The sequence below is a fragment of the Pholis gunnellus genome (assembly GCF_910591455.1).
Source record: "Pholis gunnellus genome assembly, chromosome: 17".
Taxonomy (NCBI): domain Eukaryota; kingdom Metazoa; phylum Chordata; class Actinopteri; order Perciformes; family Pholidae; genus Pholis; species Pholis gunnellus.
Window position 1 is genome coordinate 10279188 of NC_136544.1, and position 26105 is coordinate 10305292.

General features: G+C 43.2%; 1 protein-coding gene across 4 annotated transcripts; it reads left to right on the plus strand.

The window, feature by feature from the left end:
* Positions 1-616: 616 nt before the first annotated feature.
* On the plus strand, positions 617-24572 carry brd4 (bromodomain containing 4). Of its 4 annotated transcripts, none has more exons than XM_079177627.1 (19): positions 617-667; positions 14839-15229; positions 15635-15772; positions 15869-16004; positions 16114-16457; positions 16623-17006; positions 17093-17221; positions 17496-17726; positions 17820-18049; positions 18494-18825; positions 18936-19031; positions 19118-19501; positions 19749-20603; positions 20722-20828; positions 20924-21074; positions 21183-21313; positions 21439-21644; positions 22943-23288; positions 24424-24572. In XM_079177627.1, the coding sequence occupies exons 2-19, from the start codon at positions 14996-14998 to the stop codon at positions 24490-24492; spliced, it is 4503 nt and encodes a 1500-aa protein (XP_079033753.1). In that variant the 5' UTR covers positions 617-667; positions 14839-14995; the 3' UTR covers positions 24493-24572. The 4 variants fall into 4 exon arrangements, with proteins under 4 accessions (XP_079033753.1, XP_079033750.1, XP_079033752.1 ...); XM_079177624.1 differs by lacking the exon at positions 617-667 and adding an exon at positions 6483-7078; XM_079177626.1 differs by lacking the exon at positions 617-667 and adding an exon at positions 6483-7078 and having other exon boundaries at positions 21183-21307.
* The last annotated feature ends 1533 nt before the right edge of the window (positions 24573-26105 follow it).

Here is a 26105-nt window from a genome sequence, read left to right on the forward strand (position 1 = left end):
CTTTTGTATCGCAGCTGACCTTTGGTTGAATAAGGCGCAGGAGGGGGGTGTCCACTGAGGGGCGCTGCAAACCATTCCTGATACCATTGTCACTCCGCTTTTTAGGTACATTTTGCAATAAATACCTACAAAGAGGCCTACAGTGGATGTTATCTCGTTCTACTGATCATTAATGTAACAAAGCATCAACAAACCTACAAGCTCGCCACGCTGCTGTTGATAGTATATTTCAAATATGAAATACAAAAACAATACAGTGGATTTATTATCAACCCATTTTTTTTACTGTCTGACGACTCTTTTGAACTCATTTCTTAGGGTTTTTATTTATTCTCACCTATTTTAAGAAGTTACATCATATCTAATCTAATCAAAAACAGTAAGGAGAAGACACCAAAACGCGGTACTTTTGGGAACAACGTTGTTTTTTAAACGTTCACTTATATTTCTGTAGCTTTGTCCCAAAACGTCATGTCGGATTTGCCCAGTTTATTGCATGTTTATTGCCAGTTATCCTAGAGTGCACAGATATTTTTTTCTCGTCACAGTAACACGGTCTTTTACGTCCTCCACGAGAGACCAACGCGTGACGTCATCGACAACGAGAGGTGTTCAGGATCCTCGGAGAGAAAGATCCCGCGCGCCCTGGCAACCTGATAAACCCCAGGTAAACGCCGTTGTTTCAAACATTATATCTGCCAAGTCATGTTGTCTCAGTAAAGCCGAACGGGTAAACAGCCGGAAGACACGGTTAACAGCGTTGTAAAAGGCTTGAGAGGCAGCGCTGATGCCCCGGCGCCTCACTGAGACCGTTCACTTGCACGGCGGGCCTGTTCTGGCTAGCTAGCTTGCTAGCTAAAGCTAGTTGGGCAGTTGCCTTCTCAAAAGACACAATAACCGCTTCTACGTTGTGTGTCTATCTGACACCCTGTGCCTGTCTGACACACCGCTGACCACGAATCCGCTGTGAATAGACCGACTAAGGGTGCTACGAACACTGTGTATCATCTAGTGCTAGTTCGCTCGTCGACTGTCTTGTGTTGTGGGAGACGGTGACGCCGTCACGGTGATGATGGCGCACACTCAGACCGAGGCTATTTGACGAGAATGCAGTCAATAGAGCAGGTAACACGTAATATAACTGTAACGCTGATCTTCCAAAGCTCGCTGTGATGATCATGAGACGATACGTCGGTGTCTTCGTGCGCTTTCAGCTCCGCTATTCACACTCACTGACGTCCATTACGAAACCCGGGCAGTAATCTGTGCCCTGTGGCCTAACGTTAGGATCTTGGCTTCTCCGCGAAGATCGCTCGCCAACAGTCATTACTTTGCAATTTTATCCTTTTTTATTCACTAAATGTGGTAATGCTATCCATCCCACATATACGTGGTTGTGTCTGTTGTGTTCATAAGACTACTATGGGGGGGGGGTATTACAGACGTATAGCTGACCGGTATGTTTAAACAGATTACTCATGCAGAGGCCCGTTACTCAACTAACTGTCCCTCACAGACGTGTAACATGTTTTTTGTGTTGTTTTGAATGCTTGTGTGACAGCATACGGATCTATCTCATAGCAGACAGTAGCCCACCTGCAGTCACGTGCTTGTTTGGGTAGGCTTCTTTGCCTAAAGGTGCAAAAAGACTAAAGCAGTTTAAAGCACTGTAAAACTATCGTATACCTTTTTTTTTATTTGCCATCATCCTTAAACAACATGTTGGCAGTCTATTGTTAAGACCTGTGTTGGTAACGAGTCAAAGCCATAGGTCAGTTTTGTGATTAACTTGTCACTGATTAGGTATAAATCAAATGTTATCAACCTTTGTGTGTAAATAAAGAGGACCAACCGGGTTAAAGGGCAGTTACCAGATATGCAGTTAATCAAAAAAAAAAAGCTCAGATGGTTGAGCTATTAATGACATTACCCCAAATTAAGTTGAAATTGAGCAACTGCACCATACGTTTTTTTAAAAATAATAACTGACTTAAAGTGCTCGTGAATACTACTGGTTAGGCTTCACAGAGCTGAGCTTGTAATGACATACTTTAAAATACCAGGATGTCATGATTGTTGGTTTTACATTTAAAACCGTTGAAACTTCCTAAAACAGTTCAGGGTGTCAGGATGACATGCATGTGTGCTGCTTAGGTCTTATTTCTGTCTGTGAGTTTGGACACCATGTCCTACACTAAAGGATATACATTTATCTTCTTCTCCTTGTTTTTTTAAAAAATTCCTCTTTTGGGTTTTTTTCTTCTCCCTGGTTTAGTTGCCATGGTAACACCATCTTTGGCCTAGTTGTGAATGACCTCTGAATGAGACGGGAGTGTGTGTGGTCAGGGAACTAAATCTGTCATAAATGCTTTGTTTATCACTTTTGAGTCATTGACAGTAGTGTCATGAAGTCTACAACAAATGCGTCAATATTGCAGAACACAGAATTTTTGTTTTCTCTCTTCGGCCGCATGAAAACAGTGCGTCTTTGTCATATTGTGGCATTTTCGGAAAGCATTAGACAATATTCACAACTTTTCCTTTTTTGATGGTCAATAGTTTTATTTATTTAATTTTTAGAACTGTCAAGGCCCATACTGAACAAAGTTAACTTCATTAGAATCAGATATTTAACAACAATCACTGGTTGTTGGCTTGTCTGTCACCCATGTCATTTTCAGGGGTTAATTCACTATTTAAATGCAATACTCGATATAAATATCCTATGTTGGTTAGAACAAAATGTAATACGGGGGGGGGGGGGGGCTTGCTTTGAATAAAATTGTGTTGAAATTGAATGGATTGTCACCAATATTTTCTCTCGAACTTTAGTTGGAGTGGACATTGACACGATCCAGTCGTATCTGACATATATATCTACTCACAAACCTCCGTCAAACACCCTCTAATGTCACACATAATGTCACACATTGTACGTGTTAACAGAACAGTTAAGACGTACAATCACTCGCGATCGTCGAGATCATTGTATATCGGCACATCCCTTGCAAAGTTACCGGCATATTGATAAGCCCCGATGTTGGTGGTGTTTTAACAGTACTTTTTAATGTTTTGATGACAAAGAGCGTCGGGCTGAGCTCCTCCAACTACACACATAGACACCAACACACAATCTAAGCGCGAGCTGTGGGGAAGTGACCCAGGTGACGTGGAGGATACTCGTGTTGACGGCAACCACGCTTGTTACTGTACGTGCAATAAAATAGTTGCGATTAAAAAGCCAATACTTTATCCGAACATCTGTGAACATGTAAAGAAAAGTGAAACCTAATTCAATCGGCCACCGCCATGTTTACACAAGCACGATCGGCCGAACACTTCTTTTTTGTAAACTACAAAGCAACCAGGAGGACAGAAGTCAGGAGGAATGACTGATACTGACGGATGTCTGTGTTCTTTATGCTTTATAAACTTCACTCAGAAGTGTTTATTTTATTTACATTTTATAAGAGAGAAGGTCTTGTGGGTTTAGACATTAGCTGAATAAATGTACTGAGTGTTACTCGGAAGTCCTAGATACTCACTCTCCCAACTCCTGAGGGTACTATCTGGTGCTTTTGTTGCTAATTGCTCAATTATTTTCTCCAGGTGTTTTCTAACTGTCTCGTTTTGCCATTTTAAGCTGAGCAGAAACTGTGATTATTTTCTTCAGCGGCCAAAAACGACGCTGTTAAAGTATTGACAGTGAATAAAAACTGTAAAGTTGAAATGAGCTCAAACAGTCTATAAAGTTCTGTAAATCCAATGGGAGCTGCAGATTTGGGAGATAATTCCCAGTAGGTTCAAGGACAGGAGTAAGGGCACGGAAACAAAGTACTGCTGTGGACGGTGGCAGCAGCAAAACGTATTTAGCCACTTAAATTAAAGGTCCTGCTTATGTACAAATTAGAGCCGCACGATATCGGAAAAAACTGACACTGCATTTTTTTTCTTTGATATTGTGGTATTGAAAATGAAGGAATAGCCACCCTAAATTATGTAGGCTACATTTTAAACGGAGTTGAATCCAACGGGCAGATGCGCCTGCTCTCTGAGAGCAAACGGTCCAAACATGTAATATATACAGTTTATTACTCTTCAGGAAAGTGTCTCGTAGACTGCAGCTGTGGGGTGCGAGCAGCGGCATGGCGGCTCCCCAAAAGTGAAGCCAGAAACATCTCAACCGTCAGCAGCTGGCTGGTAGTTAGGTTAGGCAGCGCTTGAATCGATGTGCAGCTGAGTTCTCTATGAGTGCAACATGCATTTTAAACGTCAATATCGCAGGCGATCGTGTTCATTTAATTATGGGGGGCCAAAATCGTGTCGTAGTATTCGACTATAGTGCAGCTTAGGTCACTATGCTAGGACAAGCCCCTGATGAAAGTTATATATTTAATCGCTTCTAAAATGCATAGGCTAATAAGTTGCTTCAAGAGGTACTCCAATGAATTAGTGCCGTATGGTACTAAAATAAAGCTGAGGACTCAGAACAGACTGTTTAAAAGATAATGGTGGAAAAAAATACAGGCAGACTTTTAGTCTCTAGCACGGTTCTAGCTTTCTTTCAGAACTACAGAAGCATTATTCGTTAATTCTCAAATGACTAAAAGGCTTTTGTTATTATTGCTACTAAGTACCTCTTTCTCCACCCGTCTCCTTTCTATTGTTTTTTCCCCTCACAAAACTGAATATATAAGTGCGTGCTGCACCATGTCAAGTTGGCAGATTGCCTGTTTTCTCCACTGTGTCCCTGTAGACTTCAGCTTCTCCGGTGCTCTGATGATTAATGGAAGTGCCTCAGACTTTCTCGCAGAGTCTCATCTCTGTGTGCACTTCTGCCTCTTCATCTGACCCAACCCCCAGTCTAAATGCAACCCTTTTCTCCCCTTCCTCTTGCTATCATCCCTCCCTCCCTCCCCTGTGTCTGAATACGATTCCCCCCCCCCCCCCCCCCCCCCCCCCCTTCCAGTGACAGGGCCATCGGTTTGGCCTCCTCTGAATTGCTGTAGGTTGGAGCTTTGTCGCTTTCGCAGCTGCTGTATTGTCTTTGGGAATGGTGCATATGGCGCGTGGACAGAGAACTCGGTCTGTGTGGACGTTGTCAGTGTCTGGCTGCAGCACAGATGAGCTACTTTATTTTTTTTGGGGGGGAGGGACCAGCATTGTGCATTGCACTGACAAGTCACCTGAGTTGACTCTGCTCTGTACTTGGTGGATCTATCCTTGCCTGATCTCTTAGGTTTTTGACATCTAGACTCTGATTCAACTTGCCTCTGGTAGTATGTATATTAATAGGTATGTAGACATGTTAATGGGGCTAGTTTGATATACTGTGGTGGATACTCGTATGCAATATTATGTGTATCCAAAAATAGTTACTTGGTATTTAGCTGCTACTAATAACCTTTTACTTTTGTGACTTATTATCGTCATATCTTTTGATAAGATCTAATTGGAAAAAAAGAGAGGTCCGTACGTGGTCACTGGGATGTCCTGAACATCAATACAGGAGGGTGCTCTGGTCACATGATCTGATCACTTCAGTTTTCTTTCACGTCCACAGTTTGACCACCGCTCTACGTTATGTCCTGAATTCAGATCATTCACATGAGTTTACCTGCAGTCTTTTTACAAGATGCAGCCTCTGTTGTGCAAGTTGTTGGTGGCATCGTGCACATACTAATTATTTATTGAGTTTAAGATTTCTATGGGCAAAGTGGCTACAAGAGATGTACTTGTAGCCAAAAATCTAATTGTTCCACTTTGTGTCATTTTAATATGTTGATGGCAGTGCTGCAATAATGGCTGTCCAATAGATTTGGCCTTGCTGGTTAAGTGGTCACTTTGGTAACCCTGGCCAAGGTCTATCTGCTTGAATTAAATGTGATTTAGAGAGGCTAGTGTTAATTGTTGATGTGGACCAATATATGTATTGGAGTAGTCCAGCCACTATATGAATGGCATTGGTCAATAAGGGCCGAAATAAATGATTATTGTTGTTATTATTCTTCTTCTTCTTATTATTATTATTATTATTATTACTTAGTAAATGTATCAAAACGACAATATGAAAAGGGGTCACTCGCAGTATTGAACCTACAGGGAATTATCTCCCACATCTATATCAAGAGAGGGTGGAGTGGAGATAAGGGGGGGGGCTTAAATTGGTGGGGGGAGGCACACAAGATCACTCCAAGGGAGGTGAGCGAGTGGGGGTGGGGCATGATGAAATGGACTGAGAAAAAGACAGGAAGGGGGTGGGGTGTTAAAGGTGTAAGAGTGTGAGCAAGAGAGAGAGAGGAGAGCGAGAGCCAGCACCTAAAGCTATTGATGGGAAAGCGGGGAGGGGTGGAATGAGCAAGCGCGTGGGAGGGAGGGAGGGAGGGAGGGAGGGGTGAGTGGGCTGAATGAGGAAGCAGCAGAGCCATTTTTTTTACTGTTGAGCAACTGCATGCTGGTCTTGCCTCTTGCTTGAGAGAGAGGGTGAGAGAGCTAGAGCAAGAGGAATAAAGTGCTCCTCGTGGATCTTACCGGAGCCCTCTCTCCCCTCTCTCGCCTTCCCCTCGCCGTCTTGCTTTCAGTTTGTGTCCATTTAAGTTGGGGGGGGCGCCCTGGAGAGGACACACAATGGAGTGGAGAGCCTGTGGCAACTGGGCCGTTGTGCTGCTGAGAGGGGGATGGGGTAGAGAGAGGACCGGTTCACACAGCTAACACAGCCGGCCGGCTGGAGGCTTCTCTTCCTCCCCGCCTGGACCCACTGTTTCCAGACTGGGGCCTTTTTTTGTGTGGAACAATCCGTCCTCAAACTTCGCTTGGACTACACTAAGGATTACTCATTGTGCTCAGTGGGATTTTAGGATACATACTGGAGCCTGACAAATAAATCCCTCCTGTGTTTTGGATAAGAGAAAAGAAAAAATACAAACTTCTGTGTAATTCTTCTTGCCCGTTTTTTGGTTTCTGTTTAGTGGAGTTCATAAATGGATTACAAGATGCATGCCAAGTCAAACAATTTGCTGGATTTTCAAAAACTGGACGCCCTTCTGGAAAAAATTGCTCATTCAGTCTCTGTGAAAAGGTAATGTTATCTGGCGAGGTCGACTCTCCTCCAAAGTTTTCAGACATTTAACAGAGTCACTAAAGATTTTACAACCATACATAAAAAGATATGATCATTTGAAATACATGGTTGAAAAAGTGACGAGGTTGAGGACAGCCTTGAGTAATGGCTCTTGAGACTATCATGTGGTTAGCACTATCTCCAGTTCTACATGGCCCAGCACGACTATCCAGTTTATATTTGTTGTGTTGAGAATGGTATTGTTATCCAGATTTCAGCCAGAAGCCATGAACCTACCCCCTGGTGAGAGAGAGAGAGAGGGGGGGGGGGTGTTAGTTAAGAGGAAGAAGGGGGTTGTGTGTGTGTGTGTGGCAGTTGCACAAATGTCTCCTGATTCCTGGAAGGGTTTGGCTTACTCATCCCAACCAGCTGGACGTTAAACCTGAAAGGGCCGGCATGATTCTTACCTTTTCCTGTTTATGATGGGCCTGACTCATAGTTAGTCTATTCGAGTCCCTTGTACTCATGCACTGACTCATTCAGGAAGTGCTTATGATCAATACTAGAGGAACGTATTGAGATTTACAACATTGTGGTGATGAACACCCATAAAGACAGATGTAAACAAAGCTGTCCATGTTTGTTTTTGAGTTTAACTGCCATTTGTCTGTAAACACACTTAAGTCACACGGGGCTGTGGGTGGTTCAATTGGTAAGCTGCCAAATGTAGGCGTTGGAATCAACAAGAATAAAAATACACTACACTTGCCAAGAAGTGGAGAATTTGTTTTTCTTGAAGCCAAGTTTCAGAGGTACTCGCAAGGAAGCAATAGACCGATAGCACATGATACAAGGTGGACAAAGGTAGAATAGTTGCATCCCTAATGCTGTGGATATTATCGGTGTGTACTTCTTACTACTTTGCCAGTACTCAGCCTCACACTGTACAATTTTGAGAAATGTGTAGAGCTTGTTATTCGTCTATTATTTATCTACAGTTGTGTATAATAGCACTTAAGATAGCGTTAGCATATTTAGATTGAGTCATAACATTGTCGGTACTACTGTTACTCAGCTAATTGTAATATATTGGTACTCAGTAGATGCATCATTGATTTTTGAATGGAAAAAGTACGAAATTTCACCGTGACATCCTTAATTAATTAGTTATGCAGATTTTTAGCTTAACCTTTTCCTGACAGACACATAATGATGAATAAAAAACATTAAAAGCTTGTATATATAAATCCATTTATGTTGCCTTCTTTAAAGCTTTATTTACACAGTTGCTTATAGCAGCCCGTGTGTTTGTATAGTTGAATGATGAATTTGATTAACGCAGTCTTATTTTGGTTATAAAACAAATCGCATATAAAATGGCTGCTCCTGCTCTGGCTGTCATTATTCACAAGTTAGAAAAATAAGGATACAATTCTTGGCTGTGTACCAGCTTTATTGGAGAGTACAACAGTTGCCCTTCAGGTGCCATTTGGTTGTAGTTGAGGGTCTTTGGCTGACCAATTTTTGTGTGGCCTGTTCTGTTGGCTCTAGTTGACCCTTAATGGCTGAATAAGCACCGGAGGCAGCAGGTGAAAGAGCTCTTACTAACTATAAAGCCTTGCGAATCAATGATTCCAGTCGTTTAGTGACGTTTCTTTTTATCTTTCACATGCACCATATTTCTTTTGTACATAAGTCAGAAGACTACAGACTGACGATAGCGCTGCAAAGTAAAGTGCGACCTTTTACCTCGATATTCTTGTCTCATGGAGACCATGTGCCCACTTCATTATGCTCTATGTGCTGAAAACACTCTGGTAACTGATGTCCAAGGGATGCATGACAATGAATCTTAGATCACTGAAATAAGGGATCAATCCGTGATCATTTAACATTGTCTAGGTATTATCTTATATCTTGTATTTTCGTGCATCTCCTTCGTCTTTATCGGCCTACATTTTCAGGGAGGGTTAATAACTATAGCCTGTATTCACCTCATCGGTGTACATCACGACAAACTGTCCATTATTTACATTCAGACCCAATCAATTATTGAAACTGGATGAACCCAGTACTAGGTTGAGTTCACAAAACAGAAATACGCTCACTTTTGTCATCTACTAACCAAAATGGAAACACTTAAGACATGAGTGCAAAGAAGAGCGTCAATGGAATCAATACGTTGATGTGTAGTGGCAGATAGAGGAGCTCCCTGAGAAGTGTTGAAGGTGGTTTTATGATAGAGGAAAAGGCCGGCGAATACGCAGAGTGTGTTGTTCTAGGCCTTGTCACTGTGGTCTTATTAATTATTTAGTCCTTTTACTTTCAGGAAAAACACAGGCCATCATTCTGACACTTAGTGAGGACCTCAGGTGGAGTCTGCAGGCCTACATTTCTGTCTGAAATCGTCCCCCAATCCCCCCCCCTACATGAATGATTAATAGTTTGGTGATGTAGACATCTTGTTGTTATGTTTTTCCTCTCCTTTCCAAGTAGGACAGTCACTGAGAGGCTGTACATGTGAATCCCCCCCCCCCCCCCCCCCAGTATTCAGAGCCACTTCCTCCCCAGAAAACATTCCACAGCAGTCGTCAGTGATGTATGTCCAGGTCAAAGATCAACTGGTATTCCAGAGCTGAGAGCCATGTAGGACGCGCTGCAACAGGAAGTGGACCTCTTGATTGACCCCTGTTGGGTGGCTTCTGTAGACTTGATTAGTCTTGCATGCCAACATTGCTCTTACACAAGGACATGTTGCCTGGCTGATGTCTTGCATTTACTTGGAATTTCTATCTATTGCTGAAACAATCAGGCTAATCAATTAATAGTTGATTGACAGAAAATACATGGATTTCTGACATTTTACAGACTAAACAGTCAAAAAAGACAGGTTAGTTGCTAATAAAGAATAATAATTAGTTGCAGCCTGCAATGTGTTTGGATTAGGGATGATTTAATGTCATTTATGTTTTAATGTCAGTCAGAGGGAGACAAACCGAAATTAAAACTTTACTTTCGTTGGTAGTAAGTGTATTAGGGTTACTAATGGCAACACAAAGGGAACTAGAACAGGCTCAGCAGGTTCCCTTTGACAATATTTCAATAACTGTTGAAAGAACAACAGTAGTTACTTCAACCGTGTTCATGTTTGTTGTTTCTATGCTTGTCAGGTGCAAAAGCCCCAACGCATCACAAACCAAACCACTGCATTGTAATCATTTGGGATAATCCTCAATGTTCCTTGAGACACAGAAGAACTTCATCAAAGAAACGTTGAGCTGTGGAGTTTGTTCCCAACAACGAGGCTTGTTCCTCTCCGGGATTGTTTGGGTTAAAGGGCTTGAATTACATTTATGCCTGCAATAGACTGTCATTAAATAACATTGCGACATGATGCAAGAGGCTATTCCTTGACAAACTGCAGTAACTACATTTGACAGACAAGAATAGAGGCCGTAAACCTAGTGTATTGGTGGCAAGTGTTTTAAAGGTGAAGGACAACCTTTTTGCATATCATCATAATGGTTTCTGAAGAGCAAAGAGAGAATGGAAGTAGGCTCTAGTCATTAAGAATTTATTACTGTAGTAACATCTTGCAAGTTGATTGACATGTGTAAGCTGATCGCTAAGACCTGTCTCCATTTTCATGACGGGCAGTGCGGGATTGTCTTGTACCTCACTATTTTTCACAAATAGACTTTCTGTGCGTGTAAGTGAAACAAAACGTGTGCAACCCTGAACATGCAGATCACAAACTTGATGAGTTGATTTGGATCCGAGCTTCCCAGAAGTGTGTTTACACTTGTCGTTGTTGCAGTGCTCTAATGTCAATGACTGCGAGTGTGCTTATCGCTCATGTTAATGAGCTATTAAGGACCATCTGGCAGTATTTCTGTGACGAGACTTGAACTCAATGCAGCGCTGGAGGCCAGCTGTACCAGGCTCATGTTGTGGTTTTTAAAGGCTTCATTGCAATAAAGTGGTGTCATTTTATCAACGTATCACCGTTTTAGCTGTTCTGTTATTTGCCTCTACCCACTTAGTCATTACATCCACATTATTGATCAGTATTGATATATTTATATACACAAATATACAATATTTTCTTTTAAGTGGAGAAGTATGTGTTTATGTTCTTAGTGTGTGTGTATTGTGATGTTGGTTGAGGGTCTGGGAGGTTGTGTATTTAGGGTTAGGCGGTACTATCTACTAAAAAAGATATGTAAGTAATATACTATCAAAGCGTGTCATGTTAGCAATGAGAGGAGGTTACCTTCCTGCTAACTTCCCTAAATGTTGTCTTTCTAGTTTGTTGAGTTCAACTGTTTTTGCAGAAATTCCTCTCGACTCTTTGATGTTCAGGCTCGACGCCTTCTCAGTATCTGTAGTCGCGTCTTTCACATTTAGTGATCAGTTGTCACAGACCTGACAATGAAGGCTGGTGGAAATATATCCAGCTGAAATGAATGGGGCTGAAGATGTTGAGGTAGCCGCAATAACACGAACACCTGTGCAATCCAGTGCAATAGCCTTGTCGTGTCAGAGAGGTATTGATTGTGCGCTGGTAACAGCTTGTGTTGACTAACACCAGGTACCAGAAATAAGAGGACCTGCAACATCCCGTTACACTTGATCGCTTAGGAAAATCTCACTAAAATATGTTTGCACTGCTCTCTATGGGCTGTGTTCTACCAATGGTCACATCCCGACCATGTGATGGTACAGCTGATTGAAGGCATGTACTGTGACTCGGCCTGTCACCATTTATTGCCATTTATTTATTATAAATTTCACCATAACCCCACCACACCGGGATCAGTCAGAAATGTGGTTTCTTCTTCTCGTGTGTCCGATGTGGTTGGAATACCTGCTGTTGGCCCACAGATGTGATGTGTGGACGCTGTCGGTGGTTTTCCATACGACACAAGTGGCTGTTTAGGCTGAAAGTCGCCAGTGGTACTTGAAGTTGTTGGACTAAAGCTGATTAGTCTAAATAATTGTATTTCTTTAAACTCTTTGTAAAGCCAATTTAGCAAACTTTTACATTTTACGGAATGTTTTGCACATTCGTGTCTTGGGCCGAGACAAGTTCTGTGCTTATTTATTTGAGAGGTTTTTCTTGCTTCCGGCCACAAAAGTTCCATCTGTGTTAAAATGTTTTCTTTTGTTTTGTTCTGTCTTTTTTAATGTGTTGTCATTCAACATATTGGTCAGTTAGTCAGATTCTCCACTGTGTTCGAGTGCCTCGGGGAGGCCAAGGCTGCGATCATGTGGTGTGCAAACTGCTTCCCTCTTCTCCGAAAGTGACTCATCAAGAATGAGATTAGTCACAGATCTATACTGTGGTGTGTGTGTGTGTGTGTGTGTGTGTGTGTGTGTGTGTGTGTGTGTGTGTGTGTGTGTGTGTGTGTGTGTGTGTGTGTGTGTGTGTGTGTGTGTGTGTGTATACATCTTTAAAGCCCTGTTGTCGGGGTTGGTTTTAAGTCTGCAAGACTGGGGGGGGCAACTTGTTTCTAATAGAGGCGTGAATACCGTATGATCAGTGCCGTTTCCCAGAACATGTCTATTTTTAGTCAAGTTTTCTAGTTTATTATTTGGCCTTGTTGTCTTAATAGCCTTGTGTGTATCTTGAATGAGATGTCCCTGACTGCCCTGGAGAGGACATTATGTTGGACTGAGCGTTGCGTAGTGGAACACACAGTCTCCCAGCTGCCAGATGACGCTAACCCCCCCTCACCCCTCATCCGCCACCCATATCCCTAAACGCTCCCAGTGAAGGAAGACAAAGATCTACTGAAAGCACACGCACACATGCAAGAGCCAAACCTCTGAGCTCTTCTGAATACAGTGAATTTTTGTAAAGTAATTAATGTCAGTAGAAGGATATTAACTTTTATATATTAAGTCATAACTAAAGGCTGGTGGTTGTAACCTTTTGTGGGCGTTCAGTGCTTGTAATTGATTGTTATGCTAAGTAGATATGAAATGATGATGAGGACTATGAGGAGGTCTGTGTACCACAGCATCGTGTACTTTAACATTTAAAAGATATTATCTTATCTTTAATATCACAATCCAAATCTTATCCACGACTAGGGCTGCACCGAACAGTTTAAAGCTTCGAAACATTATTCAAAACGTTAACATTCAAATTATTCTAATAATAAATATCTTACAGAAACATTGCATGCAGGTAAAGTTTATTGCAAAAAGATATACTCACAACATGTTTGTGTCCAGTGAAATATTCTGCTTCAATCTACATTTGTTGGAGCTTAGCCTTTCCAAAAGCACCAGCAAGGCACGCACCAGTACTAACGAGGCGGTCTAGCAGCAATCTAACGGCACCATAAATTACATCATTAACCACAATAACTTATTTTATCCATTGTTCAGGGTGATAAAAGTCATAAAATATGAAAACAGACATTCAAAGCTTCATTTGAAAACCTTTGAATGTGCAGAAAATTACATTGGAAAGAGCCCTAACCATAACGTTAACTACTCTTAAGCTTGGTTTATACTCGCACCACAATGCATTTATTATCAACTTCTTTCTTTACAGGTCTTGTGTAAAGGCAATCAGTTATTCTATAAATATGTGGTAGGAAGTTACAATTGATTACAATTCCTCCTCATCATTGTGTAGGTTGGTTTATGGCGTTTTGCCGGTAACACTGGTTGTCTGTCGTCTTGCTTCATCAGAGTACATTTTGTTTGTCCGCCCTCTGGTGTTTCAGAGAATACCGCAACAAAGTAGCTTTGTAGCTTGCGCGCCATCTGTAGAGGGCCGCACCATGGTGCCAAACATGAGTAGAACGAGCAGAAATGGAGCATATGGAGAACGAAGAATGCGGGTTGTCAGATCCACGAAAAAGAGACGGCAAACTAGTTTGTAATTAAGGATTTAAAATATACTTTTGCTGAATAACAGGGCTCAGCTGGTGGACGTGCTGCTCTACTAGAAACATCTCTAAATGCACCGTAGAGCACAGAGTTTAGAGATTATATTATAACATCTTAGTTTTGATAGTGAGTTGGTTAAAATCGCCTTGATATAAACTCTTCAATTGTCTATGTACTATCCACAAGCCTAATACCGTGTTCACTGATTTACCATAGTTTTTTAACTGTTGACCAGAGCTATATTTGCGGTACTTTTCATTTCGCAACCAGCCTATTAGAAATGTCTAATTTCCAATGGCCATAGCATCGACAGTGATTTTCTACTTATCACTAATGTGGGAGTTTAGTAACTGAGGCAAAATCAAGATTATGACTGTCATGACATTGGGAAAGAAATGTCTGTAAATCAGCCAATATTTTAGTATGAACACTTACCCTGAAAGCATCAGGTCCTAAAAGCTGTAAAATGCAGAAGATTGCTGGAAGATCCCGGTAATTTTATACTTGGAAGTAAAACATTTTTTGCCGTTATGCGTCACTGAGAAGCTTTCATAGGAATAAATAGGGGTGCCACCTTCAACACTGTATCCAGTTCTCTTTATACATCCATTGGTGCTACCCAATACAGCTGCTGCTCCAATGGAAGGAAAAAACTAAACATTCAATGTAGAGTAATAAAACAGTGGTAAATGACTAGTATGCCGCTGCCTTTTGCAATCCAATTACAATAAGCTAGATATCAGAAGTCCACCTAACAATGCGCTGATTAATGATTCAAATAAAACTTTAATGACAAATGACAAAATAACGTTAAATTGTATTGAAGGCTGTTTAAAAAGACGCTAATGACTGTGCTTTTTTTCATTCTCCAGAGAGTCCAGCGAGGAGTGCAATGGGATCAGTGGTGCTCTGTCAGTGGAGTCTGTGCCGGGGCCAAGACTGAACTGGTGTCCTGCCAACACCACTACCCCTGCCCCTGCAGCTCCAGCTCAAGCTCCAGCTCTGGGGCCTGAGCCCAACCCTGTCAGAATGGGGGACGGCCTGGATGCAGCACAGATGTCGGGCAGCAGCAGCAGCAGCAGCCAGGGGCAGGCCCAGCAAATGGGCAATCCCCCACCCCCAGAGTACATCAATCCCGACAGGCCAAAGCGCCAGACCAATCAGCTGCAGTACCTGCTGAAGGCGGTGGTGAAGGGCCTGTGGAAGCACCAGTTTGCCTGGCCCTTTCATATACCAGTGGATGCGATCAAACTTAACCTGCCGGTGAGTGATAGCTCTGTCCCTCTGTGTGCATGATGCCACGTACCTCAGAACTGTAAATGCATTAGGCTGTACATCAATATGGTTGAACTGCGATGATTTATGGTTATTGCTGTGAGCCAAGTACACCCCTCTACGTTTCTGTGTGTGTACAGGGTTGTTTGAGATATTAGGGCTCATTTTCCTCATTTTAGAAGATGCTAAATGGTACAATTTATTCTTATTTATATGTAAAAACAACTTTCACACATATTATACACTATCTTTCATTTAACTGTTGTTGAGTTTATTTATACTACCTTTGGACCAGAGAATATTGTATGCCCATTGATGAACAATGGGCATTGTGCCTGTAGAGAATGTAACATAGTTAAAGTGTTAACCTACCACTATGCAACTTTTTTTCAGGACTACTACACAATAATCAAAACTCCCATGGACATGGGAACAATCAAGAAAAGGCTTGAGAACAGTTACTACTGGAATGCCCAAGAATGTATCCAAGACTTCAACACGATGTTTACCAACTGCTACATATACAACAAGGTAACACAGTTGAAGACCGGAGCCATTTTTAACATGAAGTGCCAAAGATTCTGAAATGCCTCTACTCTTGCTAAGCGTATTTGTCTCCCCCTGCAGCCTGGAGACGACATAGTCTTAATGGCTGAATCTCTCGAGAAGGCTTTCCTCCAAAGGGTCACAGAAATGCCTGAGGAAGAAACTGAGATTGTTGTGATGATGGGGAAGGGCCGTGGCCGTGGCCGAAGGGAAGGAGGTATGTCACTTACCGCTTAACACTATGTTTTCCTATCAACACATGTTCTTTGGGCTGACTTCTGTGAGACATGATATTTATCCAGGTGTCTTCTTCTTCTCCCATCAAGGTCTGATCTTGAAACCAGGGCCCATCATTGATTCATCGTCCACGACTCCTCAAACACGTGGTCTGTCAAATCTCTCAGCAGCACCGCAGCAGATCAGAGGACCAGTGCAGGGCCCGCCTTCACTACCTCCCCAGCCTTTGATGCAGGTCCTGCCGTCCCACGTGCCCCCAATGTTACCCAGCCACGCGCCACAGCTTGGAGCTCCCTACTCCATGGGCCCATTGGACTGTGCTCCTCAAGGTCCCATCATGACTTCTGTGCCTCCCCCTGCTCAGACCTCCCTTCCCCCAGCATCCATCCAGAGCACTGCCCCCATGCTGCAGAACCCTATAACCATGACCAAAGTGAGTTTTGATAGACACACGGAAATATGCTTGGGCAGGTGGGCACGTTTTTGACAATGCTTGGGGCTTTAGACAGGTTGAGTTAAGTTTTGGCAACTCATTCTAATCACTTATTTTTTTGCTCTTTTGCACCACTTCTCTCTCTTTGTATTCACGTCTATCTAGCAAAGAAAGAGCCAGAAAAGGAAAGCTGACACTACAACGCCCACAGCAAATGACCAACTGAGTGAATCTTCACCAGCGGAGTCCAAATCTGGGAAGACACTACCCAGGCGAGAGAGCACCCGGCCTACAAAACTGATAAAGAAGGATGCACCAGACTCCCAGCATCACATAGGCATGGTGATGGGACTGAGTGGACCAAGTGGAGGTCATAGCCCCAAACCACAGGATCAGCTGGGTTACTGCGCTAGTCTGGTTAGGGATATGTTGTCCAAGAAGCATGCTGGTTATGCCTGGCCATTTTACAAACCTGTTGATGTGGATGCACTGGGACTACACGATTACCACGATATCATCAAATATCCAATGGACCTCAGTTCCATCAAGGTGCGTTGAAGATGTCATATATTTTCAGCTGAACAGAGAGGGTTCGTGACATGGCAGGTAATACATATCCTTGATGTGTTTAATAGGCCAAGCTCGAGAACAGGCAATACCGGGAACCCCAGGAGTTTGCTGCTGACGTACGATTAATGTTTTCCAACTGCTACAAATACAATCCACCAGACCACGAGGTGGTAGCTATGGCTCGCAAGCTACAGGTAAATATTGGCTATCGTGTGTGTGTGTGTGTGTGTGTGTGTGTGTGTGTGTGTGTGTGTGTGTGTGTGTGTGTGTGTGTGTGTGTGTGTGTGTGTGTGTGTGTGTGTGTGTGTGTGTGTGTGTGTGTGTGTGTGTGTGTGTGTGTGTGTGTGTGTGTGTGTCTGTCCAGTCCATCACATCTTCCAATTGTTTGTTGTTGTGGTGTTTTGACTCTCTTCCTGCAAACGTGCACATATGCTTTGCTTAGCTTGTTCGTTTCTTTTCATTTTATAGGATGTCTTTGAGATGCGCTTTGCCAAGATGCCAGATGAACCTGAGAGCAAGCCTCTAGTTTCTGCCCCAGCTCCTACACTTCACCATCCTGCCCCCGTTAAGCCCCAGCCTCCTCTGGCCCATGTTGCGTCATCTACAGACAGCTCCAGTGATTCGTCCTCTGAGTCCGAGTCTTCAACCGATGACTCTGAAGAGGAAAGAGCCCAGAGGTTGGCAGAGCTCCAGGATCAGGTCAGTGACTAGAGTAGATTCAAGATGGCAGCGAATCCATTGTCCAATTCTCGTTACAATGTTGTTGAGAACTGGTCTCTTCTCTTGATGCAGTTGAAGGCTGTCCATGAGCAGCTGGCTGCCTTGTCCCAACCACAAGCCAGCAAACCAAAGAGAAAAGAGAAGGAAAAGAAGGAGAAGAAAAAAGAAAAGCATAAGAAGAAAGGAGGCATGTCTAGCCTTGTAGATGAGATCCAGGATGCTATACCTGTTCCGCAGCTCTCTAAGAAGACGAAGACTAGTAACAATAACAACAAAGAGGTTGTATCCAAGAAGAAAGCTAGGTGCGTAATAAACTTGTATGAACTGTATTCATGTCAGGATGTCAGTTAGAACATGTCCTTGGTATTAGATATTTCTTTAACCACTCAATTTTGTATCCACCTTCTTTATTTCTATTTTTTTATTTCACTGTGTAATTGCAGGCATGGTTGAGGCTAAATTATGGATGCTCGGTCATCTGAGGACACAAGAAGTGCTTGTCCTGTAAATAGATATAATCCTTAAACAGTTGATTGTGGTATTAAAAGAATGATTGGTTGGTATGTATGTTGAGAGATACAATGCAGAATGTTTTATGATTGTTATATGTTCTTCATCTGTAGTTTTAAGATATGTCTGTTTTTAGCTATGAAGCCTTTTTAAGCTGTGTTTCTAGAGTTGCTGTATAGGTAAAGTCTAGTCAGTGTTGCATATTGATGAATTACACATTTGTCTTTTGCCTCTAGTAAAAAGGAAGGGATGAAAAGCAATCATCCCTCCAACCTGCTGCCTGTACCCGGCCTGGAAGACGATCTGGGGGCCGCTGGGTCATCAGCAACGGGGGAAAAATGCAAGCCCATGACGTACGAGGAGAAGAGGCAGCTAAGCTTGGACATCAACAAACTTCCTGGTGACAAGCTCGGCCGTGTAGTGCATATCATCCAGTCCAGAGAGCCCTCACTCAAAAACTCAAACCCTGATGAGATTGAGATTGACTTTGAGACGCTAAAACCCTCCACTCTGCGCGAGCTGGAGAGATATGTGTCTTCCTGCCTCCGCAAGAAGAAAAAGGTTCATGGTAAGTCCCTCTAGAAAACCAGCAAAGGTTGTTATTCACCCGAGTCTGTAATTCTTATGTTTATTTATGCCTCATTGGAAATCCATGAACACATCGTTGTTGGTTTGCAGTTGAGAAGCCTGTGGAGTCCATGGCTACCTCCAAAAAGACTGGATCCTCTTCAGAGAGCAGTGGCTCCAGCACAGACAGCGAAGCTGAGGGGACAGGTGACTTACTGCAAATATGGCAATTCAAATGCCCACAATGAAAAATGAAGTGCTTAATCTTAATTTCACTTTATTTATTTCTTTAGGAATAATTAAGCATCAGAAGAAGAAGGGCCATTCTGTGAAGGAGGGGAAAAAGACCCATCCTCATGTACACATTCAGAGTGGCCCTGCTCAGATTGGGCTTCATTCCCAAATTGCAGGCCTTCAGTCCAGCAGTCAGATGAAGCAGCAGCCTCAGCCACCCCCTGCAGGCTTCACTGCTCCCCCTGTAGCTGCTCTGGAGTCTTCCCAGTTACTAGAGACTAGCTTTGACTCCCTGCCGCCCTTCGGCCAGCTCCCCATGCATCTAACCCACCACACGGGCAACTCCTCGCCCGCACCTCCACACCTCAACGCTCATTCTGCTGGGCCAGTGTCCCCTGAGACCCACCCCTTCCTCAACCAACATCCCGTCCTCACATCTCCAGGTAAGGGTGTATGCAAGCTGCTTCACTTTTGATAGGTCCAATACTCATCACTACTTGGATTTTCATTGTTGAAGTAGGTGTAACTGCAATCCCTCCAAGAATAATGCTTTTACAAAGTCAACCCGTCCCCAATTAGTTTAGCAAAATGAATATTAAATGAAACATGTCAAGGATCACTAGCACAACATTTTTTGTATTCATTATGTGTTGTGTCTCTCCTGTCTTTCCTGGAACTGTGCAACCTTAGCTTTGCACATTTCCATGCCTCAGCAGCCTTCTCGACCCAGTCACAAGGCAGCGCCTCTTCATCCCAAACCCCCTCAGCCGCAACCAGCACCTCCTCAGCAGCAGCCAACCCTGCAGCAGCAGCAGCAGCAGCAGCAGCAGCCGCCACCGCAGCAGCAGCAGCTCCAGCCCCAGTCAGCACCACCACCACCACCACCCCCACCACAGCACCAGCTTTCCTCTCAGATCCTCCACCCTCCTCAGCCCCTGCACCAGCGGCCCTTGTCCCCTCCAACACTCACACCCCAGGGCTTGCTGTCTTCCCAGCCTCCCCAGATGCTGCTGGAGGATGATGAAGAGCCAGGGTCTACAACGCCTATGAACCAAGTACAATTATACCTGCAGCAGTTCCAGCAAGCCCGTCAGCCCCAGCAGTCCATGCAGTCGCTCCAGCCGCAGGCTCGTCAGCAGCAGCAGCAGCAGCAGCAACAACAACAACAACCAGGACAGATCTCTCTCCTGCAGTCTGTCCACGGACAATCTCTACTATCCTCTCAGACCACACTGCCTCCTCCCCAGCTCCCTTTGCAGACCCCTCAGCCCGCCCCATCACATCAGGCCCCGGCCCAACAGATGCCTCTACTCCAGGCCCGCCACATGCAGCATTCTCAGCCGCAGCAACAGCAGCCCCAACAGCAACAACTGAACTATCAGCAGGGTCCAGGACTAGCTGGTCAGTCCCAGGGATCACAACACAAGGTATCCATGCCCAGCAACAAAGCACAGCAGATCATTCAGCAACAGCAGCAGCAACAGCAGCAGCAGCAGCAGCAGCAGCCCTCCCCTCGCCCAACCAAGGCCGACCCCTACAACGCTGGTTAGTTTGAGAAGACGAGACTAACATTAATTGTGTAACTGATTGTAGAAGCAAAAATTGTTGCTGTAAAAATACATTGTGTAGGCTGAAGTTGTATGCCGCTCCCCTCTGTTGACAGGTCACATAAGAGACAACCCATCGCCTCTCATGATGCATTCCCCACAACTTCCCCAGTATCCACCTGTCTCTCACCAGTCCCCACCTCACAACATGCAGCCCAAAAAGGTGAGAAACCCTTTTTAGAAACCGTTAAGTGCAGGGCTAACATTATGTCTCCACATGCCTGTGTCTGACTTTGACTCCATTTGTTTGTCATGCAGCAGAGGGGCCCTGGGAGCCATGGTGTACTAAAGGAGGAGAAACTTTCTCCCTCACCAGTGATGAGAGGAGAGCCATTTAACCCTGCCATGAGACCAGACCATCATAAACAGCCCGATAACAAGCCTTCTCAACCAGGCCACGGCCAACAGAGTGAGTCCCAAGGCTTCTTGTATTTTCTGTAGCTTTCTGCGGCTAAAATGCCAGAGAAGAAGAAGCTACACAAGATATTGAGACTGTGTGTGTCATTGTGTTGAGCAGATGTGAAGTCCATGGACAGCTTGCGACCTGTCATCCGCTCCTCCGAATCCAGTGGACTGCCCTCCTCTCTGCAAGAAAAGGATAAGTTCAAGCAGGAGTCCAAGGTGCCCATTGCCCCCAAAAAGGTACAGGTGGGTGAAATAGTCACTTTAAAAATATATATATATATGTCATACACCTCTTTCAGTTCTTAATGTATGAACTTAATGGTATTGCATTTTGCAAGATTTTTGATTGCAACTTAATGTTTTCTCAGGATGTGAAACTGAAGAATATGGGCTCATGGGCCAGCCTGGCACAAAAGTCCACATCTACACCCTCATCTGCAGTGAAGTCGTCTAGTGACAGCTTTGAGCAGTTTCGTCGTGCTGCCCGGGAGAAAGAGGAGAGGGAGAAAGCTCTGAAGGCCCAAGCCGAGCAGGTGGAAAAAGACAGACTACGCAGAGAGCAGGACAAACTACGGTAAGCTTGTCCAGAAGAAGACCAATGACTAAATATATAGGGCGGCACAATGTTTACCTCATGAGGGACTTTGTAGAGTTTTGAGGAGTTACACCTGTCTTAAAGTTCTTTATTTGCTCCACGAATCTAAATATGAGAATCTTGACAATCCAAATCATAGAAAAACTATTTTAGAACAAGAACGGCTGGACTTGCTATGTAGTTTGAAAAAAAATGTGAAAGCACTCATCTGAGGGGCCTTGTCACCTCTACAGGCAGAAAGGGCTTAACTGTCATTTAAACACACACCATCGTGAGTTGAGCTGAGGCGGACGGAATTAGTTGTGTCTGTTAGGTTCATGTAATCATGCCTTAGAAAGTCAAATATATTATCGTTGATGCAAACGACATCAACAAGGTACAGATGTCAACAATAAAATCACAGCCACAGTAATAACCTAAAGACAAAAATGCAGGTTGTACTATGAGGTGATGTATTGTGCCCTCTAGTGGCAGTATTGTAGGACCACCACATAGGACACTGAGCATCAATATATCGTAATCATTGAACCCCACAGTAATAAACCTCATGTAAAGTACTTGGTCAAAGAGCTGATGCTTATACTAACCCTTTATTTCAGAAATGGAAGATTATAAAGTTACATTACATTCCAGTCATTTAGCAGACGCTTTTATCCAAAGCGACATACAATTCAGATCCTATCACGCCGGAGGCACAGCTACGGGAGCAATTTTGGGGTTAAGTGTCTTGCTCAGGGACACATCGACACAATGGAGCCGGGGATCGAATCGCCGATCCTCTGATTGAAGGACGGCCCTGCTCTCCACTTAGCCACAGTCGCAGAGTTATTGGCCATCATATGTTTACCTGTTTTGAGCTGCACATGGCAAGATTTTAATACTTGAGAAAAATCATCATATCTAAAGCAGCGCTGCAAAAGAATTCTGCATTCCATTGCCGGTAATTGACACACCTGAGACTTTCACTATAGCTGGATGAAGCAAAACTCAGTTCTACGGTCTATTAAACAATAGTGAGCCTCAAATCCAGAGAAAGCTCTGCTCAAAAGTGTTCAATCTTTGGCCCCTAATATCCCCCAAGATTACAAACCCGCTTGTCGTTTCCTTTAGCTCAAACCTCTCTATTTAAATCGTTATGCATGTTGTAGATCTTGTTTTCTCTCTTTGTAGTTTTATATTTAGCACATCCAGGATGAAACCAAATGCGAATCCCCTTCAGCAATGTCAAAAGTATTTGGTTTCACCTGATGGGAATTATTGGCCTAAATGTTTTCCAGAGGTCGAGATGAAGAGGACATCATGGAGCCAAGCAGAAGGGTGCATGAGGAGCCACGCAGGCGTCAGGAGCAGCAACACAGTCAAGCTCCTTCGCAACAGCAGCAGCAGCAGCAGCAACAACAGCAACAACAACAACAACAACAGCAACAGCAGCAGCAGCAGCAGCAGCAGCAACAACAACAACAACAACAACAACAACAACAGCAGCAGCAGGAGCCCCAGCCAGCTGCCATTCAGCAGCCTCCTCAACCCCCAACACCGCCTCAGCCTGCCGCACAGAACCCACTTGACCAACAGAGGGAGCTAGCACGCCGCCGAGAGCAGGAAAGGAGGAGGCGAGAAGCGGTGAGTTACTTGTCCTTTAACACTCTTTAAGCCTTTGTTATGCTCCCAAACAGACACGTACATGGACCGCTGCGGACACCACAGATACGCAGTAGTTCCGCTTGGTGCTACCACATTGTAGCCAAACATTTTGACATCAAACTACGGTTGTGCGATGTGTTACTTTAGTGTACGTTACATAGAAGGCCAATGTTTCCCATTGATTACTGTAGCTTATGATAATCTAATTTGTTCTGCCACAGTTTCATAATGACTGAATTAATTTTTTTAAATTTAGAATCAATACTGCCTAAGGCGCATCTGTCTGCACTCTGTGTCAAAGCTGTGAGCTTCGGTATGCAGAAATGTTTGACCTGCGGATGAAAACATTCCAGAATAATATATTCATCACTGGATTATCATTATTGATGCATTAATAAATTCAAAACTTAAATGTTGCAGCTGGTAAAGGTAGAGTTAACTATTTTATTTACTTAATAATTATATACTACTTATTTAATAATACAATTATAGTTTATTAGTTGAATTATATTTTGTATTAAGAATCTGAATCTGCAAAGTAGCCTCTAGCTAATATTGTCAAATACCTGTAGTGACTCTGTAACTCTGTTGTCAGGACAGCTCAAACGGCAAACTAGAACAATTATGACTCCTATTATTATCTTTTTTTCTTATCTATGGAGGTTTTTTATTAGTAGAATTTTCCTTTGGCTGAGAAAAATGATTTTAAATATCTGTGACATCGTCACGATGTAAAGTCAAAGGGCTGAGCAGGAAACTTGCAGGTGGGGCCAGCAAGAGAAAGAGTACTGCGCAAGTTTAGATACTCGCATCCTCCATTATCCCGTTCTTGTTATATATCGATGGTCTGCACAGATCCTACACGTACACCCGTACTTGCCGACGCAGGAAGTATAACTTTGGCTTCAGTGTTATTTATTGTAACATGTAATATAAAAGATAGTAGATTTTCAAAGAAGTGTACCATTGATAAAAAGCTCAATTTGAACTCTTAACAGAAGATATAACAAATTATGATTGTACTCCCATTTCTAGCTGTAGGAGCAATTTTGAAGATGCACTCAGAAATAATGAACGTCATTGAAATGCTTAGTTGTTCTTTCTCTCTCTCCAGATGGCGGCAACTATTGACATGAATTTCCAAAGTGACTTAATGGCTATCTTTGAGGAGAACCTGTTTTGAGGAGAGGAGCAACTGAAACGTAACTGAAAAAAAAAATGAAAAAAAAAAAAGGAAAATACTTCACTTCCTCTAAAGAGGGATTTGCCGACCACGCACCACAGAGGGACACAGACTGTATGTAGATGTGACGGGCCCTTGGATGGAGTACAAACGCTGGACGGGCGCTCACAGGTCGCTTTGTCCCTGTGGACTGAACACACACAACACATGGGGATAGTCTCACTGTCTTGGATGTCATATCCTCGGAATCTGGCATTGTCTGCCTGATATATCTAACAGGAGAAAGAGGACCCCGGTGTGCACAGTTGCCTTTGTCACTTGCTTTTTACAGTGTGTGTGGCCGCAACGATGAATTGCAAGAGTAAGGACATCCCAATAACTATGAAAATGCTCTGATAATGTACTGACAGACTGTGCAGAGGTGTTTTGAAACTGCCAGATATCTGAGGTGGTGAAGAAGACTGGTCTTTTATGTTCTGTTTTGTTTTGATTGTTGTAAGTGAACAAATGAAAGGGTTGGGGCGGGGGGGGGGGGGGGGGGGGGGGGGGGGGGCAACTTCCATACTGTAAATCATGTATATTTCTCAGCAGAGAAGGTACAGTTTGCCTTACACCTCTTTCCTAAACAGACAATTATGTTCTTTGGCCTGCACACGAGGACAAACCAGTGACATTTACAACCAGGAGTAGGAGCAGTGCAGACCTTTTTTCATCATCTAGTATCTACTGTAAAGAAGTATTTTCTTATACTACAATAACTGTTTATTTTGGATCTTTCTTTTTTCCTCTTTCGGTCTTTAAATCTTCATACATCACACTCCGCCACCTCTGTCTATGCCAAACAACTCACTATATTTTATGCTAAATGACTTGTCCTAAATCATGGTAGGTAGCTAGTGACAAAAAAAAAAACCTGAATATATGCATTATCATAGTTCCAGCAAGTATTTATCAAATACAGAATCAGTTGATGTTTTCATCCTGCCTTGTATTTTTCTTTTACAACATGAACGTTTGCAGACGAGGGGAAAGGTCCAGCCGTTTCTGAGCTTTACTTGGAATATGATTTCACTACAAGTGTCGCACCATTCTTTGTATTACGCTTTGAGACATAATGTTGATATCATTGGCCTGTTCAAAACAGTCACACTACTGGATCAGTTCAGAAACGAATAGATGAGGACCCCCTTGCTGTTCCCTCTGTGTGCACTCTGATCCTACGTAAAGGTTTTGATCAAATGTCAACAGGTAGAGTGCTCGAGGCAGGGGGAACAATCAGGGGGATAAGACAAACACTTAACACCTTTCTGGAGCTGTTACTTGAATCAGGTTTAGTAAAAAAAAAAAAGAAATAGCTGAAGGGACTGGAATGAGCTCCCAGTTAGTTTTTGCAACAAATTGTCTTCAAAGGACAGACTGTCAACAATACAAAATAAAAAAGACAAACAAATGTTTCGCAACAGAAATCTCTGAAATAACAGTTTTGATTTATCTTTGTTCTTGTTTGATAATAGTTGATGTGAGTTATGATTCTGTTCTTGGAAACATTGTTTGGACCGGGGATGGGGTTGAAATCTGAATGCATCTCGTCCTCTTCACTTGTCTCTGTTATG